Source organism: Eucyclogobius newberryi, unplaced genomic scaffold (assembly GCF_026437365.1).
Source record: "Eucyclogobius newberryi isolate DKJ021-1_F unplaced genomic scaffold, fEucNew1.0.hap1 SCAF_19, whole genome shotgun sequence".
Lineage (NCBI taxonomy): Eukaryota > Metazoa > Chordata > Actinopteri > Gobiiformes > Gobiidae > Eucyclogobius > Eucyclogobius newberryi.
Window position 1 is genome coordinate 5,700,736 of NW_027315823.1, and position 27,774 is coordinate 5,728,509.

At 47.3% G+C, this 27,774-nt stretch overlaps 1 protein-coding gene across 1 annotated transcript in view; it reads left to right on the forward strand.

Moving 5' to 3' along the window:
• The window catches only part of itpr1a (inositol 1,4,5-trisphosphate receptor, type 1a), a 201,634-nt gene that overhangs the window by 130,254 nt on the left and 43,606 nt on the right, over positions 1-27,774 (forward strand). Inside the window, exons 52-53 of the mRNA XM_072451506.1 lie at positions 9,671-9,846; positions 15,762-15,926. Of these exons, the coding sequence (XP_072307607.1) occupies positions 9,671-9,846; positions 15,762-15,926 (341 nt within the window). The remainder of the gene's footprint in view (positions 1-9,670; positions 9,847-15,761; positions 15,927-27,774) is intronic.

The following is a 27,774-nucleotide window of genomic DNA, read 5'->3' on the forward strand; positions in this document are numbered from 1 at the left end:
CAATTCTGTCGTATGTGCAATTACTGTTAGAATTCATGTGCAATTCATGTGCAATTACTGTGAAATTCATGTGCAATCTATCTGCTGTCGTGACACATATTCATGTGCAATTACTGTCGGGATCACATGCAATGGTATTTATTTATTTATTTATTTGTCTATGGGAGTTTTTATTTATTTATAGGAGATCTTCTACTGAAAGTGTTTTTCAGACTTCCTATAAGTGATCTGTTCTTCTGTATCTACCTCTGTATCTACCTGCGTTGCACCAATGAAATTTCCCCATGTGGGACAATAAAGGAATATCTTATCTTATCTAGTACAAAGTCTAGTACAAAGTGTGGTACAAAGTGTAGTATAAAGTCTAGTACAAAGTGTGGTACAAAGTGTAGTACAATGTGTGGTACAAAGTGTAGTACAAAGTGTGGTACAAAGTCTAGTATAAAGTCTAGTACAAAGTGTGGTACAAAGTGTAGTACAAAGTGTGGTACAAAGTCTAGTATAAAGTCTAGTACAAAGTGTGGTACAAAGTGTAGTACAAAGTATAGTACAAAGTGTAGTACAAAGTATAGTACAAAGTGTAGTATAAAGTCTAGTACAAAGTGTGGTACAAAGTGTAGTACAAAGTGTGGTACAAAGTCTAGTATAAAGTCTAGTACAATGTGTGGTACAAAGTGTAGTACAAAGTATAGTACAAAGTGTGGTACAAAGTGTAGTACAATGTGTGGTACAAAGTGTAGTACAAAGTGTAGTATAAAGTCTAGTATAAAGTCTAGTACAAAGTCTAGTACAAAGTCTAGTATAAAGTGTAGTACAAAGTGTAGTACAAAGTATAGTACAAAGTGTAGTATAAAGTGTAGTACAAAGTGTAGTATAAAGTGTAGTACAAAGTGTAGTATAAAGTGTAGTACAAAGTGTAGTATAAAGTATAGTACAAAGTGTAGTATAAAGTGTAGTACAAAGTGTAGTATAAAGTGTAGTTGTTGTTGTTGTTGTTGTTGTTGTTGTTGTTTTATGGCGGTTGGCATCCAATTGTTGCATTACCGCCAGACTTTATTCCTCAGACTCTGTCGTAGTCCGTAAAAGTACTCCTTCCATTGCTTTGGTGTTACAAAGCCCATGAGGTCATGATATGTCTTTGTGACTACAAAGTGTAGTATAAAGTGTAGTACAAAGTGTAGTATAAAGTGTAGTACAAAGTGTAGTACAAAGTATAGTACAAAGTGTAGTATAAAGTGTAGTACAAAGTGTAGTATAAAGTATAGTACAAAGTGTAGTATAAAGTGTAGTACAAAGTGTAGAATAAAGTATAGTACAAAGTGTAGAATAAAGTATAGTACAAAGTGTAGAATAAAGTATAGTACAAAGTGTAGTATAAAGTGTAGTACAAAGTGTCGTATAGTGTCTGTTGCACTGCGGTGTTTCCCTCGTCCTCATGAATGTTTGAGGCGGAGGTATTTTTAGCTCGACTGTTATGCAAGAGGCACCTGTCATGTGATCTCTGCAGGAGAGAGTTAGAGAAGAGGAGGAGGAGAGGAAGAGAAGAGGGAGAAAGATGGAGGAGAAGAGGGAGAGAAGAGAAGAGGGGGAGAAGAAGGAGAGGAGAGAAGAGGAAGAGAAGAGGGGGAGAAGAGGAAGAGAAGAGGGGGAGAAGAAGGAGAGGAGAGAAGAGGAAGAGAAGAGGGGGAGAAGAGGAAGAGAAGAGGGGGAGAAGAAGGAGAGGAGAGAAGAGGGGGAGAAGAGGAAGAGAAGAGGGGGAGAAGAGGGAGAGAAGAGGAAGAGATGAGGGGGAGAAGAGGAGGAGAAGAAGGAGAGGAGAGAAGACGGGGAGAAGAGGAAGAGAAGAGGGAGAGAAGAGGAAGAGATGAGGGGGAGAAGAGGGAGAGAAGAGGGAGGCGGACGGAGAAGAAGAGGGAGAGAAGATGGGGAGAAGAGGGAGAAAGATGGTGGAGAAGAGGGAGAGAAGAGAGAGAGAAGAGGGAGAGAAGATGGGGAGAAGAGGGGGAGAAAAGAGAGGCAGACGGGGGAGAAGAGGGAGAGAAACATTATATTTATGGCAGTGTTTATTTGAAGCTTAAAAGGACAGTACCAACTTAAAGGGACAGTACCAACTTAAAGGGACAGTACCTACTTAAAGGGACAGTACCCACTTAAAGGGACAGTACCCGCTTAAAGGGACGGTACCCACTTAAAGGGACGGTACCCACTGAAAGGGACAGTACCCACTTAAAGGGACAGTACCAACTTAAAGGGACAGTACCCACTTAAAGGGACAGTACCAACTTAAAGGGACAGTACCCACTTAAAGGGACAGTACCAACTTAAAGGGACAGTACCCACTTAAAGGGACAGTACCCAATTAAAGGGACAGTACCCACTTAAAGGGACGGTACCCGCAAACATGAACGACGTCACAGGTTCAGCCTGAACTAATTTGGAAGAAAGATTTTTTGTTGAATTATACATTTGACTGAAATATGAACAACAAAACTAAGATAATGTCACGTTTGTAGTAGTTCAAATTCAGTTTTTGATTCTGGGGAAAAGGCGCGATACTTTGGACCAACTTAGAACGTAGATGACTCAACTTTTTTTGAATAATGTCACTTGAATGAATGTGTGGAAAGCCTTTGCAGCTGAACGTGTTTGTGAGCTTGGCCTGAGCCTTGAACCCAGAGCCTTGAACCCAGAGCCTTGAACCCAGAGCCTTGAACCCAGAGCCTTGAACCCAGAGCCTTGAACCCAGAGCCTTGAACCCAGAACCTTGAACCCAGAGCCTTGAACCCAGAGCCTTGAACCCAGAGCCTTGAACCCAGAACCTTGAACCCAGAGCCTTGAACCCAGAGCCTTGAACCCAGAGCCTTGAACCCAGAGCCTTGAACCCTGAACCCTGAACCTTGAACCCAGAGCCTTGAACCCTGAACCTTGAACCCAGAGCCTTGAACCCAGAGCCTTGAACCCAGAGCCTTGAACCCAGAGCCTTGAACCCAGAGCCTTGAACCCAGAGCCTTGAACCCAGAGCCTTGAACCCAGAGCCTTGAACCCAGAACCTTGAACCCAGAGCCTTGAACCCAGAGCCTTGAACCCAGAGCCTTGAACCCAGAACCTTGAACCCAGAGCCTTGAACCCAGAGCCTTGAACCCAGAGCCTTGAACCCAGAGCCTTGAACCCTGAACCCTGAACCTTGAACCCAGAGCCTTGAACCCTGAACCTTGAACCCAGAGCCTTGAACCCAGAGCCTTGAACCCAGAGCCTTGAACCCAGAGCCTTGAACCCTGAGCCTTGAACCCAGAGCCTTGAACCCAGAGCCTTGAACCCAGAACCTTGAACCCAGAGCCTTGAACCCAGAGCCTTGAACCCTGAACCTTGAACCCAGAGCCTTAAACCCAGAGCCTTGAACCCAGAGCCTTGAACCCAGAGCCTTGAACCCTGAACCTTGAACCCAGAGCCTTGAACCCAGAGCCTTGAACCCAGAGCCTTGAACCCAGAGCCTTGAACCCAGAACCTTGAATCCAGAGCCTTGAACCCAGAGCCTTGAACCCAGAGCCTTGAACCCAGAGCCTTGAACCCAGAGCCTTGAACCCAGAGCCTTGAACCCAGAACCTTGAATCCAGAACCTTGAACCCAGAGCCTTGAACCCTGAACCTTGAACCCAGAGCCTTAAACCAAGAGCCTTGAACCCAGAGCCTTGAACCCAGAACCTTGAACCCAGAGCCTTGAACCCAGAGCCTTGAACCCTGAACCTTGAACCCAGAGCCTTGAACCCAGAGCCTTGAACCCAGAGCCTTGAACCCAGAGCCTTGAACCCAGAGCCTTGAACCCTGAACCTTGAACCCAGAGCCTTGAACCCTGAACCTTGAACCCAGAGCCTTGAACCCAGAGCCTTGAACCCAGAGCCTTGAACCCAGAGCCTTGAACCCTGAGCCTTGAACCCAGAGCCTTGAACCCAGAGCCTTGAACCCAGAGCCTTGAACCCTGAGCCTTGAACCCAGAGCCTTGAACCCTGAACCTTGAACCCAGAGCCTTGAACCCAGAGCCTTGAACCCAGAACCTTGAACCCAGAGTCTTGAACCCAGAGCCTTGAACCCTGAACCTTGAACCCAGAGCCTTAAACCCAGAGCCTTGAACCCTGAGCCTTGAACCCAGAGCCTTGAACCCTGAACCTTGAACCCAGAGCCTTGAACCCAGAGCCTTGAACCCAGAGCCTTGAACCCAGAGCCTTGAACCCAGAGCCTTGAACCCAGAACCTTGAATCCAGAGCCTTGAACCCAGAGCCTTGAACCCAGAGCCTTGAACCCAGAGCCTTGAACCCAGAGCCTTGAACCCAGAACCTTGAATCCAGAGCCTTGAACCCAGAGCCTTGAACCCTGAACCTTGAACCCAGAGCCTTAAACCAAGAGCCTTGAACCCAGAGCCTTGAACCCAGAACCTTGAACCCAGAGCCTTGAACCCAGAGCCTTGAACCCTGAACCTTGAACCCAGAGCCTTGAACCCAGAGCCTTGAACCCAGAGCCTTGAACCCAGAGCCTTGAACCCAGAGCCTTGAACCCAGAACCTTGAACCCAGAGCCTTGAACCCAGAGCCTTGAACCCAGAACCTTGAACCCAGAGCCTTGAACCCAGAGCCTTGAACCCTGAACCTTGAACCCAGAGCCTTGAACCCAGAGCCTTGAACCCAGAGCCTTGAACCCAGAGCGTGAGATAAGCGCTGACACACTTGTGTACAGTATGTGTGTCTCCATGTACCGTACTCTAATCCTAGATAAGCCCATTCCAGCTCCATGTAGGAGCCTGTCACCGACGGCAACGGTACCTCCTTCAAACTGGCCAATCAGCACTGAATGTAAATACGATAAACTTTAACTACTCTCGAGAAAAACACAATTATTATTTTTTGATTCATAACAAAAGAATAAACACAGAAAAGAGAGAAAAGACATAAATAAATCGACATCCAATGAAAAGAAAAAAAGAGAAAAATCACGACACACGAAACCCAAAGAAAACGTCCCATTTAGTCCAAAGTCTGTCAAATTTGTCAATTTTTGAATCAATTCTGTACGTTATCTTTTCCATTTTAACGAATGTCCAGGATCATGTTGGTCCAGTCGTTGATTGTCGATGAAGAAAAACACATTTGACCATTGGTTGGGTTGTCAGAGGTGACCACAGTGGGGGAGGGGGCGTCAAATCTACAGTAGAAGGAGACATTTCTGGTAAGAGACAGGTAAAGAAGCTCAATTATACCTGTCGTCGTGCTCCTCTGCTCTGGTATAATCGAGCCTCTTTACCTGTCTCTCACCTGTCGTTGTGCTCCTCTGCTCTGGTATAATCGAGCCTCTTTACCTGTCTCTCACCTGTCGTTGTGCTCCTCTGCTCTGGTATAATCGAGCCTCTTTACCTGTCTCTCACCTGTCGTTGTGCTCCTCTGCTCTGGTATAATCGAACCTCTTTACCTGTCTCTCACCTGTCGTTGTGCTCCTCTGCTCTGGTATAATCGAACCTCTTTACCTGTCTCTCACCTGTCGTCGTGCTCCTCTGCTCTGGTATAATCGAGCCTCTTTACCTGTCTCTCACCTGTCGTTGTGCTCCTCTGCTCTGGTATAATCGAGCCTCTTTACCTGTCTCTCACCTGTCGTTGTGCTCCTCTGCTCTGGTATAATCGAGCCTCTTTACCTGTCTCTCACCTGTCGTTGTGCTCCTCTGCTCTGGTATAATCGAACCTCTTTACCTGTCTCTCACCTGTCGTTGTGCTCCTCTGCTCTGGTATAATCGAACCTCTTTACCTGTCTCTCACCTGTCGTTGTGCTCCTCTGCTCTGGTATAATCGAGCCTCTTTACCTGTCTCTCACCTGTCGTTGTGCTCCTCTGCTCTGGTATAATCGAGCCTCTTTACCTGTCTCTCACCTGTCGTCGTGCTCCTCTGCTCTGGTATAATCGAACCTCTTTACCTGTCTCTCACCTGTCGTCGTGCTCCTCTGCTCTGGTATAATCGAGCCTCTTTACCTGTCTCTCACCTGTCGTCGTGCTTCTCTGCTCTGGTATAATCGAGCCTCTTTACCTGTCTCTCTCCTGTCGTCGTGCTCCTCTGCTCTGGTATAATCGAGCCTCTTTACCTGTCTCTCACCTGTCGTCGTGCTCCTCTGCTCTGGTATAATCGAGCCTCTTTACCTGTCTCTCACCTGTCGTAGTGCTCCTCTGCTCTGGTATAATCGAGCCTCTTTACCTGTCTCTCACCTGTCGTTGTGCTCCTCTGCTCTGGTATAATCGAGCCTCTTTACCTGTCTCTCACCTGTCGTTGTGCTCCTCTGCTCTGGTATAATCGAGCCTCTTTACCTGTCTCTCACCTGTCGTTGTGCTCCTCTGCTCTGGTATAATCGAGCCTCTTTACCTGTCTCTCACCTGTCGTTGTGCTCCTCTGCTCTGGTATAATCGAGCCTCTTTACCTGTCTCTCACCTGTCGTTGTGCTCCTCTGCTCTGGTATAATCGAGCCTCTTTACCTGTCTCTCACCTGTCGTTGTGCTCCTCTGCTCTGGTATAATCGAACCTCTTTACCTGTCTCTCACCTGTCGTTGTGCTCCTCTGCTCTGGTATAATCGAACCTCTTTACCTGTCTCTCACCTGTCGTTGTGCTCCTCTGCTCTGGTATAATCGAGCCTCTTTACCTGTCTCTCACCTGTCGTTGTGCTCCTCTGCTCTGGTATAATCGAGCCTCTTTACCTGTCTCTCACCTGTCGTCGTGCTCCTCTGCTCTGGTATAATCGAACCTCTTTACCTGTCTCTCACCTGTCGTCGTGCTCCTCTGCTCTGGTATAATCGAGCCTCTTTACCTGTCTCTCACCTGTCGTCGTGCTTCTCTGCTCTGGTATAATCGAGCCTCTTTACCTGTCTCTCTCCTGTCGTCGTGCTCCTCTGCTCTGGTATAATCGAGCCTCTTTACCTGTCTCTCACCTGTCGTCGTGCTCCTCTGCTCTGGTATAATCGAGCCTCTTTACCTGTCTCTCACCTGTCGTAGTGCTCCTCTGCTCTGGTATAATCGAGCCTCTTTACCTGTCTCTCACCTGTCGTTGTGCTCCTCTGCTCTGGTATAATCGAGCCTCTTTACCTGTCTCTCACCTGTCGTTGTGCTCCTCTGCTCTGGTATAATCGAGCCTCTTTACCTGTCTCTCACCTGTCGTTGTGCTCCTCTGCTCTGGTATAATCGAGCCTCTTTACCTGTCTCTCACCTGTCGTTGTGCTCCTCTGCTCTGGTATAATCGAGCCTCTTTACCTGTCTCTCTCCTGTCGTCGTGCTCCTCTGCTCTGGTATAATCGTGCCTCTTTACCTGTCTCTCACCTGTCGTCGTGCTCCTCTGCTCTGGTATAATCGAGCCTCTTTACCTGTCTCTCACCTGTCGTTGTGCTCCTCTGCTCTGGTATAATCGAGCCTCTTTACCTGTCTCTCACCTGTCGTTGTGCTCCTCTGCTCTGGTATAATCGAGCCTCTTTACCTGTCTCTCACCTGTCGTCGTGCTCCTCTGCTCTGGTATAATCGAGCCTCTTTACCTGTCTCTCACCTGTCGTCGTGCTCCTCTGCTCTGGTATAATCGAGCCTCTTTACCTGTCTCTCACCTGTCGTTGTGCTCCTCTGCTCTGGTATAATCGAGCCTCTTTACCTGTCTCTCACCTGTCGTCGTGCTCCTCTGCTCTGGTATAATCGAGCCTCTTTACCTGTCTCTCACCTGTCGTTGTGCTCCTCTGCTCTGGTATAATCGAGCCTCTTTACCTGTCTCTCACCTGTCGTCGTGCTCCTCTGCTCTGGTATAATCGAGCCTCTTTACCTGTCTCTCACCTGTCGTCGTGCTCCTCTGCTCTGGTATAATCGAGCCTCTTTACCTGTCTCTCACCTGTCGTCGTGCTCCTCTGCTCTGGTATAATCGAGCCTCTTTACCTGTCTCTCACCTGTCGTCGTGCTCCTCTGCTCTGGTATAATCGAGCCTCTTTACCTGTCTCTCACCTGTCGTTGTGCTCCTCTGCTCTGGTATAATCGAGCCTCTTTACCTGTCTCTCACCTGTCGTCGTGCTCCTCTGCTCTGGTATAATCGAGCCTCTTTACCTGTCTCTCACCTGTCGTCGTGCTCCTCTGCTCTGGTATAATCGAGCCTCTTTACCTGTCTCTCACCTGTCGTCGTGCTCCTCTGCTCTGGTATAATCGAGCCTCTTTACCTGTCTCTCACCTGTCGTCGTGCTCCTCTGCTCTGGTATAATCGAGCCTCTTTACCTGTCTCTCACCTGTCGTTGTGCTCCTCTGCTCTGGTATAATCGAGCCTCTTTACCTGTCTCTCACCTGTCGTCGTGCTCCTCTGCTCTGGTATAATCGAGCCTCTTTACCTGTCTCTCTCCTGTCGTCGTGCTCCTCTGCTCTGGTATAATCGAGCCTCTTTACCTGTCTCTCACCTGTCGTTGTGCTCCTCTGCTCTGGTATAATCGAGCCTCTTTACCTGTCTCTCACCTGTCGTCGTGCTCCTCTGCTCTGGTATAATCGAGCCTCTTTACCTGTCTCTCACCTGTCGTTGTGCTCCTCTGCTCTGGTATAATCGAGCCTCTTTACCTGTCTCTCACCTGTCGTTGTGCTCCTCTGCTCTGGTATAATCGAGCCTCTTTACCTGTCTCTCACCTGTCGTTGTGCTCCTCTGCTCTGGTATAATCGAGCCTCTTTACCTGTCTCTCACCTGTCGTTGTGCTCCTCTGCTCTGGTATAATCGAGCCTCTTTACCTGTCTCTCACCTGTCGTCGTGCTCCTCTGCTCTGGTATAATCGAGCCTCTTTACCTGTCTCTCACCTGTCGTTGTGCTCCTCTGCTCTGGTATAATCGAGCCTCTTTACCTGTCTCTCACCTGTCGTTGTGCTCCTCTGCTCTGGTATAATCGAGCCTCTTTACCTGTCTCTCACCTGTCGTTGTGCTCCTCTGCTCTGGTATAATCGAGCCTCTTTACCTGTCTCTCACCTGTCGTTGTGCTCCTCTGCTCTGGTATAATCGAGCCTCTTTACCTGTCTCTCACCTGTCGTTGTGCTCCTCTGCTCTGGTATAATCGAGCCTCTTTACCTGTCTCTCACCTGTCGTCGTGCTCCTCTGCTCTGGTATAATCGAGCCTCTTTACCTGTCTCTCACCTGTCGTCGTGCTCCTCTGCTCTGGTATAATCGAGCCTCTTTACCTGTCTCTCACCTGTCGTCGTGCTCCTCTGCTCTGGTATAATCGAGCCTCTTTACCTGTCTCTCACCTGTCGTTGTGCTCCTCTGCTCTGGTATAATCGAGCCTCTTTACCTGTCTCTCACCTGTCGTTGTGCTCCTCTGCTCTGGTATAATCGAGCCTCTTTACCTGTCTCTCACCTGTCGTTGTGCTCCTCTGCTCTGGTATAATCGAGCCTCTTTACCTGTCTCTCACCTGTCGTTGTGCTCCTCTGCTCTGGTATAATCGAGCCTCTTTACCTGTCTCTCACCTGTCGTTGTGCTCCTCTGCTCTGGTATAATCGAGCCTCTTTACCTGTCTCTCACCTGTCGTCGTGCTCCTCTGCTCTGGTATAATCGAGCCTCTTTACCTGTCTCTCACCTGTCGTCGTGCTCCTCTGCGCAGGTATCATCGAGCCTCTTTACCTGTCTCTCACCTGTCGTCGTGCTCCTCTGCGCAGGTATCATCGAGCCGCACCTGTCCCTGCTGCTGTGGGCGGGGGTTTTGGCGTCTCTGGTCATCGTGGTCATCATGCCTCAGCCTATGGGCATCCGCGCCCTCGTCATCGTCACCATCCTGCGCCTCATCTTCTCTGTGGGACTGGAGCCCACGCTGTTCCTCCTTGGAGCCTTCAACGTGAGTCCAAAAGTCTCTGACCCCCAGATACTGACCCCCAGATACTGACCCCAAATACTGACCCCCAAATCCTGACCCCCAGATACTGACCCCCAGATACTGACCCCCAAATACTGACCCTCAGATACTGACCCTCAGATACTGACCCCCAGATACTGACCCCCAAATACTGACCCCCAGATACTGACCCCAGATACTGACCCCCAGATACTGACCCCAGATACTGACCCCCAGATACTGACCCCAGACACTGACCCCCAAATACTGACCCCCAGATACTGACCCCCAAATACTGACCCCAGATACTGACCCCCAGATACTGACCCCAGATACTGACCCCAGACACTGACCCCCAAATACTGACCCCCAGATACTGACCCCCAAATACTGACCCCAGATACTGACCCCCAGATACTGACCCCCAAATACTGACCCCCAAATACTGACCCCCAAATACTGACCCCAGATACTGACCCCCAGATACTGACTCCAAGATACTGACCCCAGATACTGACCCCAGACACTGACCCCCAAATACTGACCCCCAGATACTGACCCCCAGATACTGACCCCCAAATACTGACCCCAGATACTGACCCCAGATACTGACCCCCAGATACTGACCCCAGACTGACCCCCAAATACTGACCCCAGATACTGACCCCCAGATACTGACCCCAGACTGACCCCCAAATACTGACCCCAGACACTGACCCCCAAATACTGACCCCAGATACTGACCCCAGATACTCACCCCAAGATACTGACCCCCAGATACTGACCCCCGACACTGACCCCCAAATACTGACCCCCAGATACTGACCCCCAGATACTGACCCCAGATACTGACCCCAGATACTGACCCCGGACACTGACCCCCAAATACTGACCCCAGATACTGACCCCCAGATACTGACCCCAGATACTGACCCCAGATACTGACCCCAGATACTGACCCCCAGATACTGACCCCAGATACTGACCCCCAAATACTGACCCCAGATACTGACCCCCAAATACTGACTCCCAAATACTGACCCCCAGACTCTCCCAATGAAGCAAAACTGAACATTTCAGAGTGAGTTTGTGTCCAGCCTCAGGCACACCTGCCACAGCTGTGAGGGGGATGATTATGAATATTAACAGTAAGACAAGACTCAGGAAAAATGGAAACGACAGTGTTTTTGTTCAGTGTAAATTGTTCTTTAAATAGTTATTTTTTATTGTTGCTCTTTATTTAACCTGGAAAGTCCCAGAGGGGAGGAGCCTATTCTACATGTTTTTGACACAGGGAGAACATGCAAACTCCACAGAAAGGCCTGCATCTGGTTTAAATCTTGCTTTACTAAACCTGTTTCACCAGTTTTACTTCTCATCTCTCTCTCCCTCTCTCTCTCTGGTGGTTGAACTCTAATGCCCATGTCTCCCTTCCCTCTCTCTCTTCTCTTATGCCCATATCTGCTCTCTTTCTCCCTCTCTCTCCCTCTCTCTCTCCCTCTCTCTTCCTCTCTCTTCTCCCCTGCTCTCTCCCTCTCCTCCCCCTGCTCTCTCTTCTCTCATGCCCATATCTGCTCTCTCTCCTCTCTCTCTCATCTCTCACTCTGCTCTCTCTCTTTCTCCCTCTCTTCTACCCTGCTCTCTCTCCTCTCTCTCCTCTCTCTTCTCCCCCTGCTCTCTCTCCTCTGCTCTCTCTCTCTCTCCCGCTCTCTCTCCTCCCCATGCTCTCTCTCTTTTCTCATGCCCCTGTCTGCTCTCTCTCTCTCCCTCTCTTCTACCCTGCTCTCTCTCGCTTCTCTCTCCTGCCCCTGCTCTCTCTCTCCTCCCCCTGCTCTCTCTCTTCTCTCCCTGCTCTCTCTCTTCTCCCCTGCTCTCTCTCTTCTCCCCTGCTCTCTCTCTTCTCCCCTGCTCTCTCTCTTCTCCCTCTGCTCTCTCTCTCCTCCCCCTGCTCTCTCTCTCTCCCCCTGCTCTCTCTCTTCTCCCCCTGCTCTCTCTCTTCTCCCCTGCTCTCTCTCTCCTCCCCCTGCTCTCTCTCGTCTCCCCCGCTCTCTCTCTCTTCTCCCCCTGCTCTCTCTCGTCTCCCCTGCTCTCTCTCTTCTCCCCCTGCTCTCTCTCTCTCCCTGCTCTCTCTTCTCCCCTGCTCTCTCTCTTCTCCCCTGCTCTCTCTCTCACCCCCTGCTCTCTCTCTTCTCCCCTGCTCTCTCTCTTCTCCCCTGCTCTCTCTCTTCTCCCTCTGCTCTCTCTCTCCTCCCCCTGCTCTCTCTCTCTCCCCCTGCTCTCTCTCTTCTCCCCCTGCTCTCTCTCTTCTCCCCTGCTCTCTCTCTCCTCCCCCTGCTCTCTCTCGTCTCCCCCGCTCTCTCTCTCTTCTCCCCCTGCTCTCTCTCGTCTCCCCTGCTCTCTCTCTTCTCCCCCTGCTCTCTCTCTCTCCCTGCTCTCTCTTCTCCCCTGCTCTCTCTCTTCTCCCCTGCTCTCTCTCTCACCCCCTGCTCTCTCTCTTCTCCCCTGCTCTCTCTCTTCTCCCCTGCTCTCTCTCTTCTCCCTCTGCTCTCTCTCTCCTCCCCCTGCTCTCTCTCTCTCCCCCTGCTCTCTCTCTTCTCCCCCTGCTCTCTCTCTTCTCCCCTGCTCTCTCTCTCCTCCCCCTGCTCTCTCTCGTCTCCCCTGCTCTCTCTCGTCTCCCCTGCTCTCTCTCTCTTCTCCCCTGCTCTCTCTCGTCTCCCCTGCTCTCTCTCGTCTCCCCTGCTCTCTCTCTCTTCTCCCCCTGCTCTCTCTCTTCTCCCTCTGCTCTCTCTCTCCTCCCCCTGCTCTCTCTCTCTCCCCCTGCTCTCTCTCTTCTCCCCCTGCTCTCTCTCTTCTCCCCTGCTCTCTCTCTCCTCCCCCTGCTCTCTCTCGTCTCCCCTGCTCTCTCTCTCTTCTCCCCCTGCTCTCTCTCGTCTCCCCTGCTCTCTCTCTCTTCTCCCCTGCTCTCTCTCTTCTCCCCTGCTCTCTCTCGTCTCCCCTGCTCTCTCTCGTCTCCCCTGCTCTCTCTCGTCTCCCCTGCTCTCTCTCTCTTCTCCCCTGCTCTCTCTCGTCTCCCCTGCTCTCTCTCTCTTCTCCCCTGCTCTCTCTCGTCTCCCCTGCTCTCTCTCTCTCCCCCTGCTCTCTCTCTCTTCTCCCCTGCTCTCTCTCTCTCCCCCTGCTCTCTCTTGTCCCCCCTGCTCTCTCTCTCTTCTCCCCTGCTCTCTCTCTCTTCTCCCCTGCTCTCTCTTCTCCCCTGCTCTCTCTCTCTTCTCCCCTGCTCTCTCTCTTCTCCCCTGCTCTCTCTCTCTTCTCCCCTGCTCTCTCTCTCTCCCCCTGCTCTCTCTTGTCCCCCCTGCTCTCTCTCTCTTCTCCCCTGCTCTCTCTCTCTTCTCCCCTGCTCTCTCTTCTCCCCTGCTCTCTCTCTCTTCTCCCCTGCTCTCTCTCTCTCCTGCCCCTGCTCTCTCTCTTCTCCCCTGCTCTCTCTCTTCTCCCCTGCTCTCTCTCTCTTCTCCCCTGCTCTCTCTCTTCTCCCCTGCTCTCTCTCTCTCCTGCCCCTGCTCTCTCTCTTCTCCCCTGCTCTCTCTCTTCTCCCCTGCTCTCTCTCTCTTCTCCCCTGCTCTCTCTCTTCTCCCCTGCTCTCTCTCTCTCCCCCTGCTCTCTCTTGTCCCCCCTGCTCTCTCTCTCTTCTCCCCTGCTCTCTCTCTCTTCTCCCCTGCTCTCTCTTCTCCCCTGCTCTCTCTCTCTTCTCCCCTGCTCTCTCTCTCTCCTGCCCCTGCTCTCTCTCTTCTCCCCTGCTCTCTCTCTTCTCCCCTGCTCTCTCTCTCTTCTCCCCTGCTCTCTCTCTTCTCCCCTGCTCTCTCTCTCTTCTCCCCTGCTCTCTCTCTTCTCCCCTGCTCTCTCTCTTCTCCCCTGCTCTCTCTCTCTTCTCTCGTGCCCATGTCGTACTCTCTTCACGTCCTGCTGAGTTACACAGTGTGAAGTGCGTCATTGGCTCTGAACAGTTTCACTCTCCAAAGCTCAGTCTGTCCCACAAACACGAGCGAAACAAAGCCAAAACCACGCGAGCGACTTATGTAAGAGAAGCCAGCTCTAAACCAGGACTAAACCAGGTCTAAAGCAGGTCTAAAGCAGGACTAAAGCAGGTCTAAACGTGGACTAAAGCAGGACTAAACAAGGACTAAAGCAGGTCTAAAGCAGGTCTAAACCAGCACTAAACCAGGTCTAAACCAGGTCTAAACCAGGTCTTAACCAGGACTAAACCAAGTCTAAAGCAGGACTAAACCAGGTCTAAACCAGGACTAAACCAGGTCTAAAGCAGGTCCAAACCAAGACTAAACCAGGTCTAAAGCAGGACTAAACCAGGTCCAAACCAGGACTAAAGCAGGACTAAACCAGGTCTAAACCAGGACTAAAGCAGGACTAAACCAGGACTAAACCAGGTCCAAACCAGGACTAAAGCAGGTCTAAACCAGGACTAAACCAGGTCTAAACCAGGACTAAAGCAGGACTAAACCAGTTCTAAACCAGGACTAAACCAGGTCTAAACCAGGACTAAAGCAGGACTAAACCAGGTCTAAACCAGGTCCAAACCAGGTCCAAACCAGGACTAAACCAGGTCTAAACCAGGACTAAAGCAGGACTAAACCAGTTCTAAACCAGGACTAAACCAGATCTAAACCAGGTCTAAACCAGGACTAAAGCGGGACTAAACCAGGTCTAAAAAAGGTCTAAACCAGGTCTAAACCAGGTCCAAACCAGGTCCAAACCAGGACTAAACCAGGTCTAAACCAGGTCTAAAGCACCTTTCCACCCATTATTTTTACTTTTACACTGCTACTTCTACTATGTTTTCCTCTTCTGGTTATTTCTATTTACTGAGCACAGCAGGATGAAGGGAAGCGCTTTGGGCATTTGCGTTTTCTCTTATTTAGGTTTAACAAAACTGTGATTTCTCTACTCACGCTGCTGTTCTGACGCTTCGATCAATCTGCATGAAGTATTTGTCCTTCCAGAGCGATTCATGTATCGATACAGCTTCTATATCTCTCCCAATATCACGGTTTGGTCCTGGTTTGATCTGAGTTTGGTCTTGGTTTATGAATGAACATGTCCCACACTGAGCCTGTGATGAGGTCAGAGTGTCCAGCCTAAGGCACACCTTGGGGGGGTGGATTATTTATAATGAATATGAATTGCTCAGTAAGACAAAGGAAATGGCTCTTTTGTGTTTGTAGAAAGTTCGGCTCATTAAGAATGGGATCAAAAACCAAAGTGTTGCGTGTATATTTTTGTTCATTGTAGGTATAAATCTTCAGTTCCACCACAAATGGGTTTTCCACGACCCGGCTCCAGTGTGTCGAGCGTGTTCCCTGTAAGTGTCCCGTGTGTGTTTGTGGTGACAGCGATACTCGGCCTTGGATTGGCACGTTAAAAACAGGGACAGCCGGCATCTGACCGGGTTTCTCCTTAATCCTCATCCTAATTAAGAGTCCGGGTTACTCCTCTGGCACTAACCTGGTTCTGAGCGTTTCTGTAAAGCTGAACGTTAGCTCTGTCTTTGATGTACTTTTCATCAAACCACTTAAAAATTATTTAAGTGCATATAGGATTACAGAGCAATTGGAGTCTACTAAGGATGTAATTATATACAAATCTTGTGATATTGTGAACAGAATGCTACTTTATAATTGTAAAATGCCTTGACAGTCCTTTTGTCTGAATATATACTGTCATAATCCAATTAATTAAGATATAAAAGTGCTTAATAGTTATTTCTTCATGTTTTCTGCACTGAAATGGAACAAAGGATCTATGTTGTTCCCTTGGTTTCTTTTACTGCTGCCACAACAAACCAGTGCATTTTACAGCGGAATCTGAATATCTTATCTTATCTTATTTCCCGCCCTTTTCTTCCCGCTCAGGTGTGCAATAAGCTGATCTTCCTGCTGAGTTTCGTGGGCAACCGCGGCACGTTCACCCGCGGCTACAGCGCCATGGTGCTGGACTTTGAGTTCCTGTACCACCTGATCTACCTCATCATCTGCTGCCTCGGCGTCTTCGGTCACGTCTTCTTCTACAGCTTACTGGTAAGACCCTCTTCACTGTCGTACGAGATCACAGCGTTTTACATGCCCATCCCGCAGTATCCATCTATTGTGTCCCGCAGTATCCATCTATTGTGTCCCGCAGTATCCATCTATTGTGTCCCGCAGTATCCATCTATTGTGTCCCGCAGTATCCATCTATTGTGTCCCGCAGTATCCATCTATTGTGTCCCGTAGTGTCCATCTATTGTGTCCCGTAGTGTCCATCTATTGTGTCCCGTAGGATCCATCTGTTGTGTCCCACAGTATCCATCTATTCTGTCCCACAGTATCCATCGATTGTGTCCCTTAGTATACATATATTGTGTCCCGCAGTATCCATATATTGTGTCCCGTAGTATCCATCTATTGTGTCCCATAGTATCCATCTATTGTGTCCCACCGTATCCATCTATTGTGTCCCGCAGTATCCGTCTATTGTGTCCCTTAGTATCTATCTATTGTGTCCAGCAATATCCATCTATTGTGTCCCGCAGTATCCGTCTATTGTGTCCAGCATTATCCATCTATTGTGTCCCTTAGTATCCATCTATTGTGTCCCACAGTATCCATCTATTGTGTCCCTTAGTATCCGTTTATTGTGTCCCGTAGTAGCCATCTATTGTGTCCCACAGTATCCATATATTGTGTCCAGCATTATCCATCTATTGTGTCCTTCAGTATCCATCTATTGTGTCCCGTAGTATCCATCTATTGTGTCCCGCAGTATCCATCTATTGTGTCCAGCATTATCCATCTATTGTGTCCCTTAGTATCCGTTTATTGTGTCCCTTAGTATCCATCTATTGTGTCCCGTAGTATCCATCTATTGTGTCCCACAGTATCCGTCTATTGTATCCCGCAGTATCCTTCTATTGTGTCCTTCAGTATCCATCTATTGTGTCCCGCAGTATCCATCTATTGTGTCCCGCAGTATCCATCTATTGTGTCCCGTAGTATCCATCTATTGTGTCCCGCAGTATCCATCTATTGTGTCCCACAGTATCCATATATTGTGTCCAGCATTATCCATCTATTGTGTCCCGTAGTATCCATCTATTGTGTCCCACAGTATCCATCTATTGTGTCCCACAGTATCCGTCTATAGTATCCCGCAGTATCCGTCTATTGTGTCCTTCAGTATCCATCTATTGTGTCCCGCAGTATCCATCTATTGTGTCCCGCAGTATCCATCTATTGTGTCCCACAGTATCCATATATTGTGTCCAGCATTATCCATCTATTGTGTCCCGTAGTATCCATCTATTGTGTCCCACAGTATCCGTCTATAGTATCCCGCAGTATCCATCTATTGTGTCCTTCAGTATCCATCTATCGTGTCCCTTAGTATCCATCTATTGTGTCCAGCATTATCCATCTATTGTGTCCCGCAGTATCCATCTATTGTGTCCTTCAGTATCCATCTATTGTGTCCCGTAGTATCCATCTATTGTGTCCTGCAGTATCCATCTATTGTGTCCAGCATTATCCATCTATTGTGTCCCGTAGTATCCATCTATTGTGTCCCGCAGTATCCATCTATTTTGTCCCTTAGTATCCGTTTATTGTGTCCCTTAGTATCCATCTATTGTGTCCCTTAGTGACCATCTATTGTGTCCCTTAGAATCCATCTATTGTGTCACGCAGTATCCATCTATTGTGTCCCGCAGTATCCATCTATTGTGTCCCACAGTATCCATCTATTGTGTCCCTTAGTGTCCATCTATTGTGTCCCTTAGAATCCATCTATTGTGTCCCACAGTATCCATCTATTGTGTCCCGCAGTATCCATCTATTGTGTCCCGCAGTATCCATCTATTGTGTCCCGCAGTATCCATCTATTGTGTCCCGCAGTATCCATCTATTGTGTCCCACAGTATCTATCTATTGTGTCCCTTAGTATGCATCTATTGTGTCCCACAGTATCCATCTATTGTGTCCCGCAGTATCCATCTATTGTGTCCCGTAGTGTCCATCTATTGTGTCCCGTAGGATCCATCTATTCTGTCCCACAGTATCCATCGATTGTGTCCCTTAGTATACATATATTGTGTCCCGCAGTATCCATATATTGTGTCCAGCATTATCCATCTATTGTGTCCCATAGTATCCATCTATTGTGTCCCACCGTATCCATCTATTGTGTCCCGCAGTATCCGTCTATTGTGTCCCTTAGTATCTATCTATTGTGTCCAGCAATATCCATCTATTGTGTCCCGCAGTATCCGTCTATTGTGTCCAGCATTATCCATCTATTGTGTCCCTTAGTATCCATCTATTGTGTCCCACAGTATCCATCTATTGTGTCCCTTAGTATCCGTTTATTGTGTCCCTTAGTAGCCATCTATTGTGTCCCTTAGTGTCCATCTATTGTGTCCCACAGTATCCATATATTGTGTCCAGCATTATCCATCTATTGTGTCCTTCAGTATCCATCTATTGTGTCCCGTAGTATCCATCTATTGTGTCCCGCAGTATCCATCTATTGTGTCCAGCATTATCCATCTATTGTGTCCCTTAGTATCCGTTTATTGTGTCCCTTAGTATCCATCTATTGTGTCCCGTAGTATCCATCTATTGTGTCCCACAGTATCCGTCTATTGTATCCCGCAGTATCCTTCTATTGTGTCCTTCAGTATCCATCTATTGTGTCCCGCAGTATCCATCTATTGTGTCCCGCAGTATCCATCTATTGTGTCCCGTAGTATCCATCTATTGTGTCCCGCAGTATCCATCTATTGTGTCCCACAGTATCCATATATTGTGTCCAGCATTATCCATCTATTGTGTCCCGTAGTATCCATCTATTGTGTCCCACAGTATCCGTCTATAGTATCCCGCAGTATCCGTCTATTGTGTCCTTCAGTATCCATCTATTGTGTCCCGCAGTATCCGTCTATTGTATCCCGCAGTATCCGTCTAGTGCGTCCAGCATTATCCATCTATTGTGTCCAGCATTATCCATCTATTGTGTCCCGCAGTATCCATCTATTGTGTCCTTCAGTATCCATCTATTGTGTCCCGTAGTATCCGTCTATTGTGTCCCGCAGTATCCATCTATTTTGTCCCTTAGTATCCGTTTTATTGTGTCCCTTAGTATCCATCTATTGTGTCCCTTAGTGTCCATCTATTGTGTCCCTTAGAATCCATCTATTGTGTCACGCAGTATCCATCTATTGTGTCCCGCAGTATCCATCTATTGTGTCCCACAGTATCTATCTATTGTGTCCCTTAGTATCCATCTATTGTGTCCCACAGTATCCATCTATTTTGTCCCGCAGTATGCATCTATTGTGTCCCACAGTATCCATCTATTGTGTCCCGCAGTATCCATCTATTGTGTCCCACAGTATCTATCTATTGTGTCCCTTAGTATCCATCTATTGTGTCCCACAGTATCCATCTATTTTGTCCCGCAGTATGCATCTATTGTGTCCCACAGTATCCATCTATTGTGTCCCGCAGTATCCATCTATTGTGTCCCGTAGTATCCATCTATTGTGTCCCGCAGTATCCATCTATTGTGTCCCACAGTATCTATCTATTGTGTCCCTTAGTATCCATCTATTGTGTCCCACAGTATCCATCTATTTTGTCCCGCAGTATGCATCTATTGTGTCCCACAGTATCCATCTATTGTGTCCCGCAGTATCCGTCTATTGTGTCCCGCAGTATCCATCTATTGTGTCCCACAGTATCCATCTATTGTGTCCCACAGTATCCGTCTATTGTGTCCCTTAGTATCCATCTATTGTGTCCCACAGTATCCGTCTATTGTGTCCCTTAGTATCCATCTATTGTGTCCCGCAGTATCCATCTATTGTGTCCCACAGTATCCATCTATTGTGTCCCACAGTATCCGTCTATTGTGTCCCTTAGTATCCATCTATTGTGTCCCGCAGTATCCATCTATCGTGCCCCTTAGTATCCATCTATTGTGTCCCGTAGTATCAATCTATCGTGTCCCTTAGTATCCATCTAGCATGTCCATTATTATCCGTCTATTGTGTCCCACAGTATCCATCTATCGTGTCCCTTAGTATCCATCTATCGTGTCCCTTAGTATCCATCTATTGTGTCCCGCAGTATCCGTCTATTGTGTCCCGTGGTATCCGTCTATTGTGTCCCGTGGTATCCATCTATTTTGCCCTGCAGTATCCATCTATTGTGTCCCGTAGTATCTGTCTATTGTGTCCCGTGGTATCCATCTATTGTGTCCCGTAGTGTCCATCTATTGTGTCCCACAGTGTCCATCTATCGTGTCCCTTAGTATCCATCTATTGTGTCCAGCATTATCCATCTATTGTGTCCCGCAGTATCCATCTATTGTGTCCTTCAGTATCCATCTATTGTGTCCCGTAGTATCCGTCTATTGTGTCCCGCAGTATCCATCTATTTTGTCCCTTAGTATCCGTTTTATTGTGTCCCTTAGTATCCATCTATTGTGTCCCTTAGTGTCCATCTATTGTGTCCCTTAGAATCCATCTATTGTGTCACGCAGTATCCATCTATTGTGTCCCGCAGTATCCATCTATTGTGTCCCACAGTATCTATCTATTGTGTCCCTTAGTATCCATCTATTGTGTCCCACAGTATCCATCTATTTTGTCCCGCAGTATGCATCTATTGTGTCCCACAGTATCCATCTATTGTGTCCCGCAGTATCCATCTATTGTGTCCCACAGTATCTATCTATTGTGTCCCTTAGTATCCATCTATTGTGTCCCACAGTATCCATCTATTTTGTCCCGCAGTATGCATCTATTGTGTCCCACAGTATCCATCTATTGTGTCCCGCAGTATCCATCTATTGTGTCCCGTAGTATCCATCTATTGTGTCCCGCAGTATCCATCTATTGTGTCCCACAGTATCTATCTATTGTGTCCCTTAGTATCCATCTATTGTGTCCCACAGTATCCATCTATTTTGTCCCGCAGTATGCATCTATTGTGTCCCACAGTATCCATCTATTGTGTCCCGCAGTATCCGTCTATTGTGTCCCGCAGTATCCATCTATTGTGTCCCACAGTATCCATCTATTGTGTCCCACAGTATCCGTCTATTGTGTCCCTTAGTATCCATCTATTGTGTCCCACAGTATCCGTCTATTGTGTCCCTTAGTATCCATCTATTGTGTCCCGCAGTATCCATCTATCGTGCCCCTTAGTATCCATCTATTGTGTCCCGTAGTATCAATCTATCGTGTCCCTTAGTATCCATCTAGCATGTCCATTATTATCCGTCTATTGTGTCCCACAGTATCCATCTATCGTGTCCCTTAGTATCCATCTATCGTGTCCCTTAGTATCCATCTATTGTGTCCCGCAGTATCCGTCTATTGTGTCCCGTGGTATCCGTCTATTGTGTCCCGTGGTATCCATCTATTTTGCCCTGCAGTATCCATCTATTGTGTCCCGTAGTATCTGTCTATTGTGTCCCGTGGTATCCATCTATTGTGTCCCGTAGTGTCCATCTATTGTGTCCCACAGTGTCCATCTATCGTGTCCCTTAGTATCCATCTATTGTGTCCAGCATTATCCATCTATTGTGTCCCGCAGTATCCATCTATTGTGTCCTTCAGTATCCATCTATTGTGTCCCGTAGTATCCGTCTATTGTGTCCCGCAGTATCCATCTATTTTGTCCCTTAGTATCCGTTTTATTGTGTCCCTTAGTATCCATCTATTGTGTCCCTTAGTGTCCATCTATTGTGTCCCTTAGAATCCATCTATTGTGTCACGCAGTATCCATCTATTGTGTCCCGCAGTATCCATCTATTGTGTCCCACAGTATCTATCTATTGTGTCCCTTAGTATCCATCTATTGTGTCCCACAGTATCCATCTATTTTGTCCCGCAGTATGCATCTATTGTGTCCCACAGTATCCATCTATTGTGTCCCGCAGTATCCATCTATTGTGTCCCACAGTATCTATCTATTGTGTCCCTTAGTATCCATCTATTGTGTCCCACAGTATCCATCTATTTTGTCCCGCAGTATGCATCTATTGTGTCCCACAGTATCCATCTATTGTGTCCCGCAGTATCCATCTATTGTGTCCCGTAGTATCCATCTATTGTGTCCCGCAGTATCCATCTATTGTGTCCCACAGTATCTATCTATTGTGTCCCTTAGTATCCATCTATTGTGTCCCACAGTATCCATCTATTTTGTCCCGCAGTATGCATCTATTGTGTCCCACAGTATCCATCTATTGTGTCCCGCAGTATCCGTCTATTGTGTCCCGCAGTATCCATCTATTGTGTCCCACAGTATCCATCTATTGTGTCCCACAGTATCCGTCTATTGTGTCCCTTAGTATCCATCTATTGTGTCCCACAGTATCCGTCTATTGTGTCCCTTAGTATCCATCTATTGTGTCCCGCAGTATCCATCTATCGTGCCCCTTAGTATCCATCTATTGTGTCCCGTAGTATCAATCTATCGTGTCCCTTAGTATCCATCTAGCATGTCCATTATTATCCGTCTATTGTGTCCCACAGTATTCATCTATCGTGTCCCTTAGTATCCATCTATTGTGTCCCGCAGTATCCGTCTATTGTGTCCCGTGGTATCCGTCTATTGTGTCCCGTGGTATCCATCTATTTTGCCCTGCAGTATCCATCTATTGTGTCCCGTAGTATCTGTCTATTGTGTCCCGTGGTATCCATCTATTGTGTCCCGTAGTGTCCATCTATTGTGTCCCACAGTGTCCATCTATCGTGTCCCTTAGTATCCATCTATTGTGTCCCGTAGTATCCATCTATCGTGTCCCTTAGTATCCATCTAGCATGTCCCTTATTATCCGTCTATTGTGTCCCACAGTATCCATCTATTGTGTCCCTTAGTATCCATCTATTGTGTCCCACAGTATCCATCTATTGTGTCCCGCAGTATCCGTCTATTGTGTCTCGTGGTATCCATCTATCGTGTCCCTTAGTATCCATCTAACATGTCCCTTAGTATCCATCTATTGTGTCCCGCAGTATCCGTCTATTGTGTCCCGTGGTATCCATCTATTTTGCCCTGCAGTATCCATCTATTGTGTCCCGCAGTATCCGTCTATTGTGTCCCGTGGTATCCATCTATTGTGTCCCGTAGTGTCCATCTATTGTGTCCCACAGTATCCATCTATCGTGTCCCTTAGTATCCATCTATTGTGTCTCTTAATATCCATCTATTGTGTCCCGCAGTATCCATCTATTGTGTCCCGCAGTATCCGTCTATTGTGTCCCGCAGTATCCGTCTATTGTGTCTCGTGGTATCCATCTATCGTGTCCCTTAGTATCCCTCTATCGTTTCCCTTAGTATCCATCTATTGTGTCCCGCAGTATCCATCTATTGTGTCTCGCTGTATCCGTCTATTGTGTCTCGTGGTATCCATCTATCGTGTCCCTTAGTATCCATCTATCATGTCCCTTAGTATCCATCTATTGTGTCCCGCAGTATCTATCTATTTTGCCCCGCAGTATCCATCTATTGTGTCCCGTAGTATCCGTCTATTGTGTCCCACAGTATCCATCTATCGTGTCCCACAGTATCCATATATTGTGTCCAGCATTATCCATCTATTGTGTCCCGTAGTGTCCATCTATTGTGTCCCGTAGGATCCATCTGTTGTGTCCCACAGTATCCATCTATTCTGTCCCACAGTATCCATCGATTGTGTTCCTTAGTATACATATATTGTGTCCCGCATTATCCATCTATTGTGTCCCGTAGTATCCATCTATTGTGTCCCATAGTATCCATCTATTGTGTCCCACCGTATCCATCTATTGTGTCCCGCAGTATCCGTCTATTGTGTCCTTCAGTATCCATCTATTGTGTCCAGCATTATCCATCTATTGTGTCCCTTAGTATCCATCTATTGTGTCCCATAGTATCCATCTATTGTGTCCCACCGTATCCATCTATTGTGTCCCGCAGCATCCGTCTATTGTGTCCCTTAGTATCTATCTATTGTGTCCAGCAATATCCATCTATTGTGTCCCGCAGTATCCGTCTATTGTGTCCAGCATTATCCATCTATTGTGTCCCTTAGTATCCATCTATTGTGTCCCACAGTATCCATCTATTGTGTCCCTTAGTATCCGTTTATTGTGTCCCTTAGTAGCCATCTATTGTGTCCCTTATTGTCCATCTATTGTGTCCCACAGTATCCATATATTGTGTCCAGCATTATCCATCTATTGTGTCCTTCAGTATCCATCTATTGTGTCCCGTAGTATCCATCTATTGTGTCCCGCAGTATCCATCTATTGTGTCCAGCATTATCCATCTATTGTGTCCCTTAGTATCCGTTTATTGTGTCCCTTAGTATCCATCTATTGTGTCCCGTAGTATCCATCTATTGTGTCCCACAGTATCCGTCTATTGTATCCCGCAGTATCCGTCTATTGTGTCCTTCAGTATCCATCTATTGTGTCCTGCAGTATCCATCTATTGTGTCCCGCAGTATCCATCTATTGTGTCCCATAGTATCCATCTATTGTGTCCCACCGTATCCATCTATTGTGTCCCGCAGTATCCGTCTATTGTGTCCCTTAGTATCTATCTATTGTGTCCAGCAATATCCATCTATTGTGTCCCGCAGTATCCGTCTATTGTGTCCAGCATTATCCATCTATTGTGTCCCTTAGTATCCATCTATTGTGTCCCACAGTATCCATCTATTGTGTCCCTTAGTATCCGATTATTGTGTCCCTTAGTAGCCATCTATTGTGTCCCTTAGTGTCCATCTATTGTGTCCCACAGTATCCATATATTGTGTCCAGCATTATCCATCTATTGTGTCCTTCAGTATCCATCTATTGTGTCCCGTAGTATCCATCTATTGTGTCCCGCAGTATCCATCTATTGTGTCCAGCATTATCCATCTATTGTGTCCCATAGTATCCATCTATTGTGTCCCAGAGTATCCGTCTATTGTATCCCGCAGTATCCGTCTATTGTGTCCTTCAGTATCCATCTATTGTGTCCCGCAGTATCCATCTATTGTGTCCCGCAGTATCCATCTATTGTGTCCCGCAGTATCCGTCTATTGTATCCCGCAGTATCCGTCTATTGCGTCCTTCAGTATCCATCTATTGTGTCCCACAGTATCCATATATTGTGTCCAGCATTATCCATCTATTGTGTCCCGTAGTATCCATCTATTGTGTCCCACAGTATCCGTCTATAGTATCCCGCAGTATCCGTCTATTGTGTCCTTCAGTATCCATCTATTGTGTCCCGCAGTATCCGTCTATTGTATCCCGCAGTATCCGTCTAGTGCGTCCAGCATTATCCATCTATTGTGTCCCGCAGTATCCATCTATTGTGTCCTTCAGTATCCATCTATTGTGTCCCGTAGTATCCATCTATTGTGTCCCGCAGTATCCATCTATTTTGTCCCTTAGTATCCGTCTATTGTGTCCCTTAGTATCCATCTATTGTGTCCCTTAGTGTCCATCTATTGTGTCCCTTAGAATCCATCTATTGTGTCACGCAGTATCCATCTATTGTGTCCCACAGTATCTATCTATTGTGTCCCTTAGTATCCATCTATTGTGTCCCACAGTATCCATCTATTTTGTCCCGCAGTATCCATCTACTGTGTCCCGCAGTATGCATCTATTGTGTCCCACAGTATCCATCTATTGTGTCCCGCAGTATCCGTCTATTGTGTCCCGCAGTATCCATCTATTGTGTCCCACAGTATCCATCTATTGTGTCCCACAGTATCCGTCTATTGTGTCCCTTAGTATCCATCTATTGTGTCCCACAGTATCCGTCTATTGTGTCCCTTAGTATCCATCTATTGTGTCCCGCAGTATCCATCTATCGTGCCCCTTAGTATCCATCTATTGTGTCCCGTAGTATCCATCTATCGTGTCCCTTAGTATCCATCTAGCATGTCCCTTATTATCCGTCTATTGTGTCCCACAGTATCCATCTATCGTGTCCCTTAGTATCCATCTATTGTGTCCCGCAGTATCCATCTATTGTGTCCTGCAGTATCCGTCTATTGTGTCCCGTGGTATCCATCTATCGTGTCCCTTAGTATCCATCTATCGTGTCCCTTAGTATCCATCTATTGTGTCCCGCAGTATCCGTCTATTGTGTCCCGTGGTATCCGTCTATTGTGTCCCGTGGTATCCATCTATTTTGCCCTGCAGTATCCATCTATTGTGTCCCGTAGTATCTGTCTATTGTGTCCCGTGGTATCCATCTATTGTGTCCCGTAGTGTCCATCTATTGTGTCCCACAGTGTCCATCTATCGTGTCCCTTAGTATCCATCTATTGTGTCCCGTAGTATCCATCTATCGTGTCCCTTAGTATCCATCTAGCATGTCCCTTATTATCCGTCTATTGTGTCCCACAGTATCCATCTATCGTGTCCCACAGTATCCATCTATTGTGTCTCGTGGTATCCATCTATCGTGTCCCTTAGTATCCATCTAACATGTCCCTTAGTATCCATCTATTGTGTCCCGCAGTATCCGTCTATTGTGTCTCGTGGTATCTGTCTATTGTGTCCCGTGGTATCCATCTATTTTGCCCTGCAGTATCCATCTATTGTGTCCCGCAGTATCCGTCTATTGTGTCCCGTGGTATCCATCTATTGTGTCCCGTAGTGTCCATCTATTGTGTCCCACAGTATCCATCTATCGTGTCCCTTAGTATCCATCTATTGTGTCTCTTAATATCCATCTATTGTGTCCCGCAGTATCCGTCTATTGTGTCCCGCAGTATCCGTCTATTTTGTCTCGTGGTATCCATCTATCGTGTCCCTTAGTATCCCTCTATCGTGTCCCTTAGTATCCATCTATTGTGTTCCGCAGTATCCATCTATTGTGTCTCGCAGTATCCGTCTATTGTGTCTCGTGGTATCCATCTATCGTGTCCCTTAGTATCCATCTATCATGTCCCTTAGTATCCATCTATTGTGTCCCATGGTATCCATCTATTGTGTCCCGTAGTGTCCATCTATTGTGTCCCACAGTATCCGTCTATTGTATCCCGCAGTATCCGTCTATTGTGTCCTTCAGTATCCATCTATTGTGTCCCGCAGTATCCATCTATTGTGTCCCGCAGTATCCATCTATTGTGTCCCATAGTATCCATCTATTGTGTCCCACCGTATCCATCTATTGTGTCCCGCAGTATCCGTCTATTGTGTCCCTTAGTATCTATCTATTGTGTCCAGCAATATCCATCTATTGTGTCCCGCAGTATCCGTCTATTGTGTCCAGCATTATCCATCTATTGTGTCCCGCAGTATCCATCTATTGTGTCCCACAGTATCCATCTATTGTGTCCCTTAGTATCCGATTATTGTGTCCCTTAGTAGCCATCTATTGTGTCCCTTAGTGTCCATCTATTGTGTCCCACAGTATCCATATATTGTGTCCAGCATTATCCATCTATTGTGTCCTTCAGTATCCATCTATTGTGTCCCGTAGTATCCATCTATTGTGTCCCGCAGTATCCATCTATTGTGTCCAGCATTATCCATCTATTGTGTCCCTTAGTATCCGTTTATTGTGTCCCATAGTATCCATCTATTGTGTCCCAGAGTATCCGTCTATTGTATCCCGCAGTATCCGTCTATTGTGTCCTTCAGTATCCATCTATTGTGTCCCGCAGTATCCGTCTATTGTATCCCGCAGTATCCGTCTAATGCGTCCTTCAGTATCCATCTATTGTGTCCCACAGTATCCATATATTGTGTCCAGCATTATCCATCTATTGTGTCCCGTAGTATCCATCTATTGTGTCCCACAGTATCCGTCTATAGTATCCCGCAGTATCCGTCTAATGTGTCCTTCAGTATCCATCTATTGTGTCCCGCAGTATCCATCTATT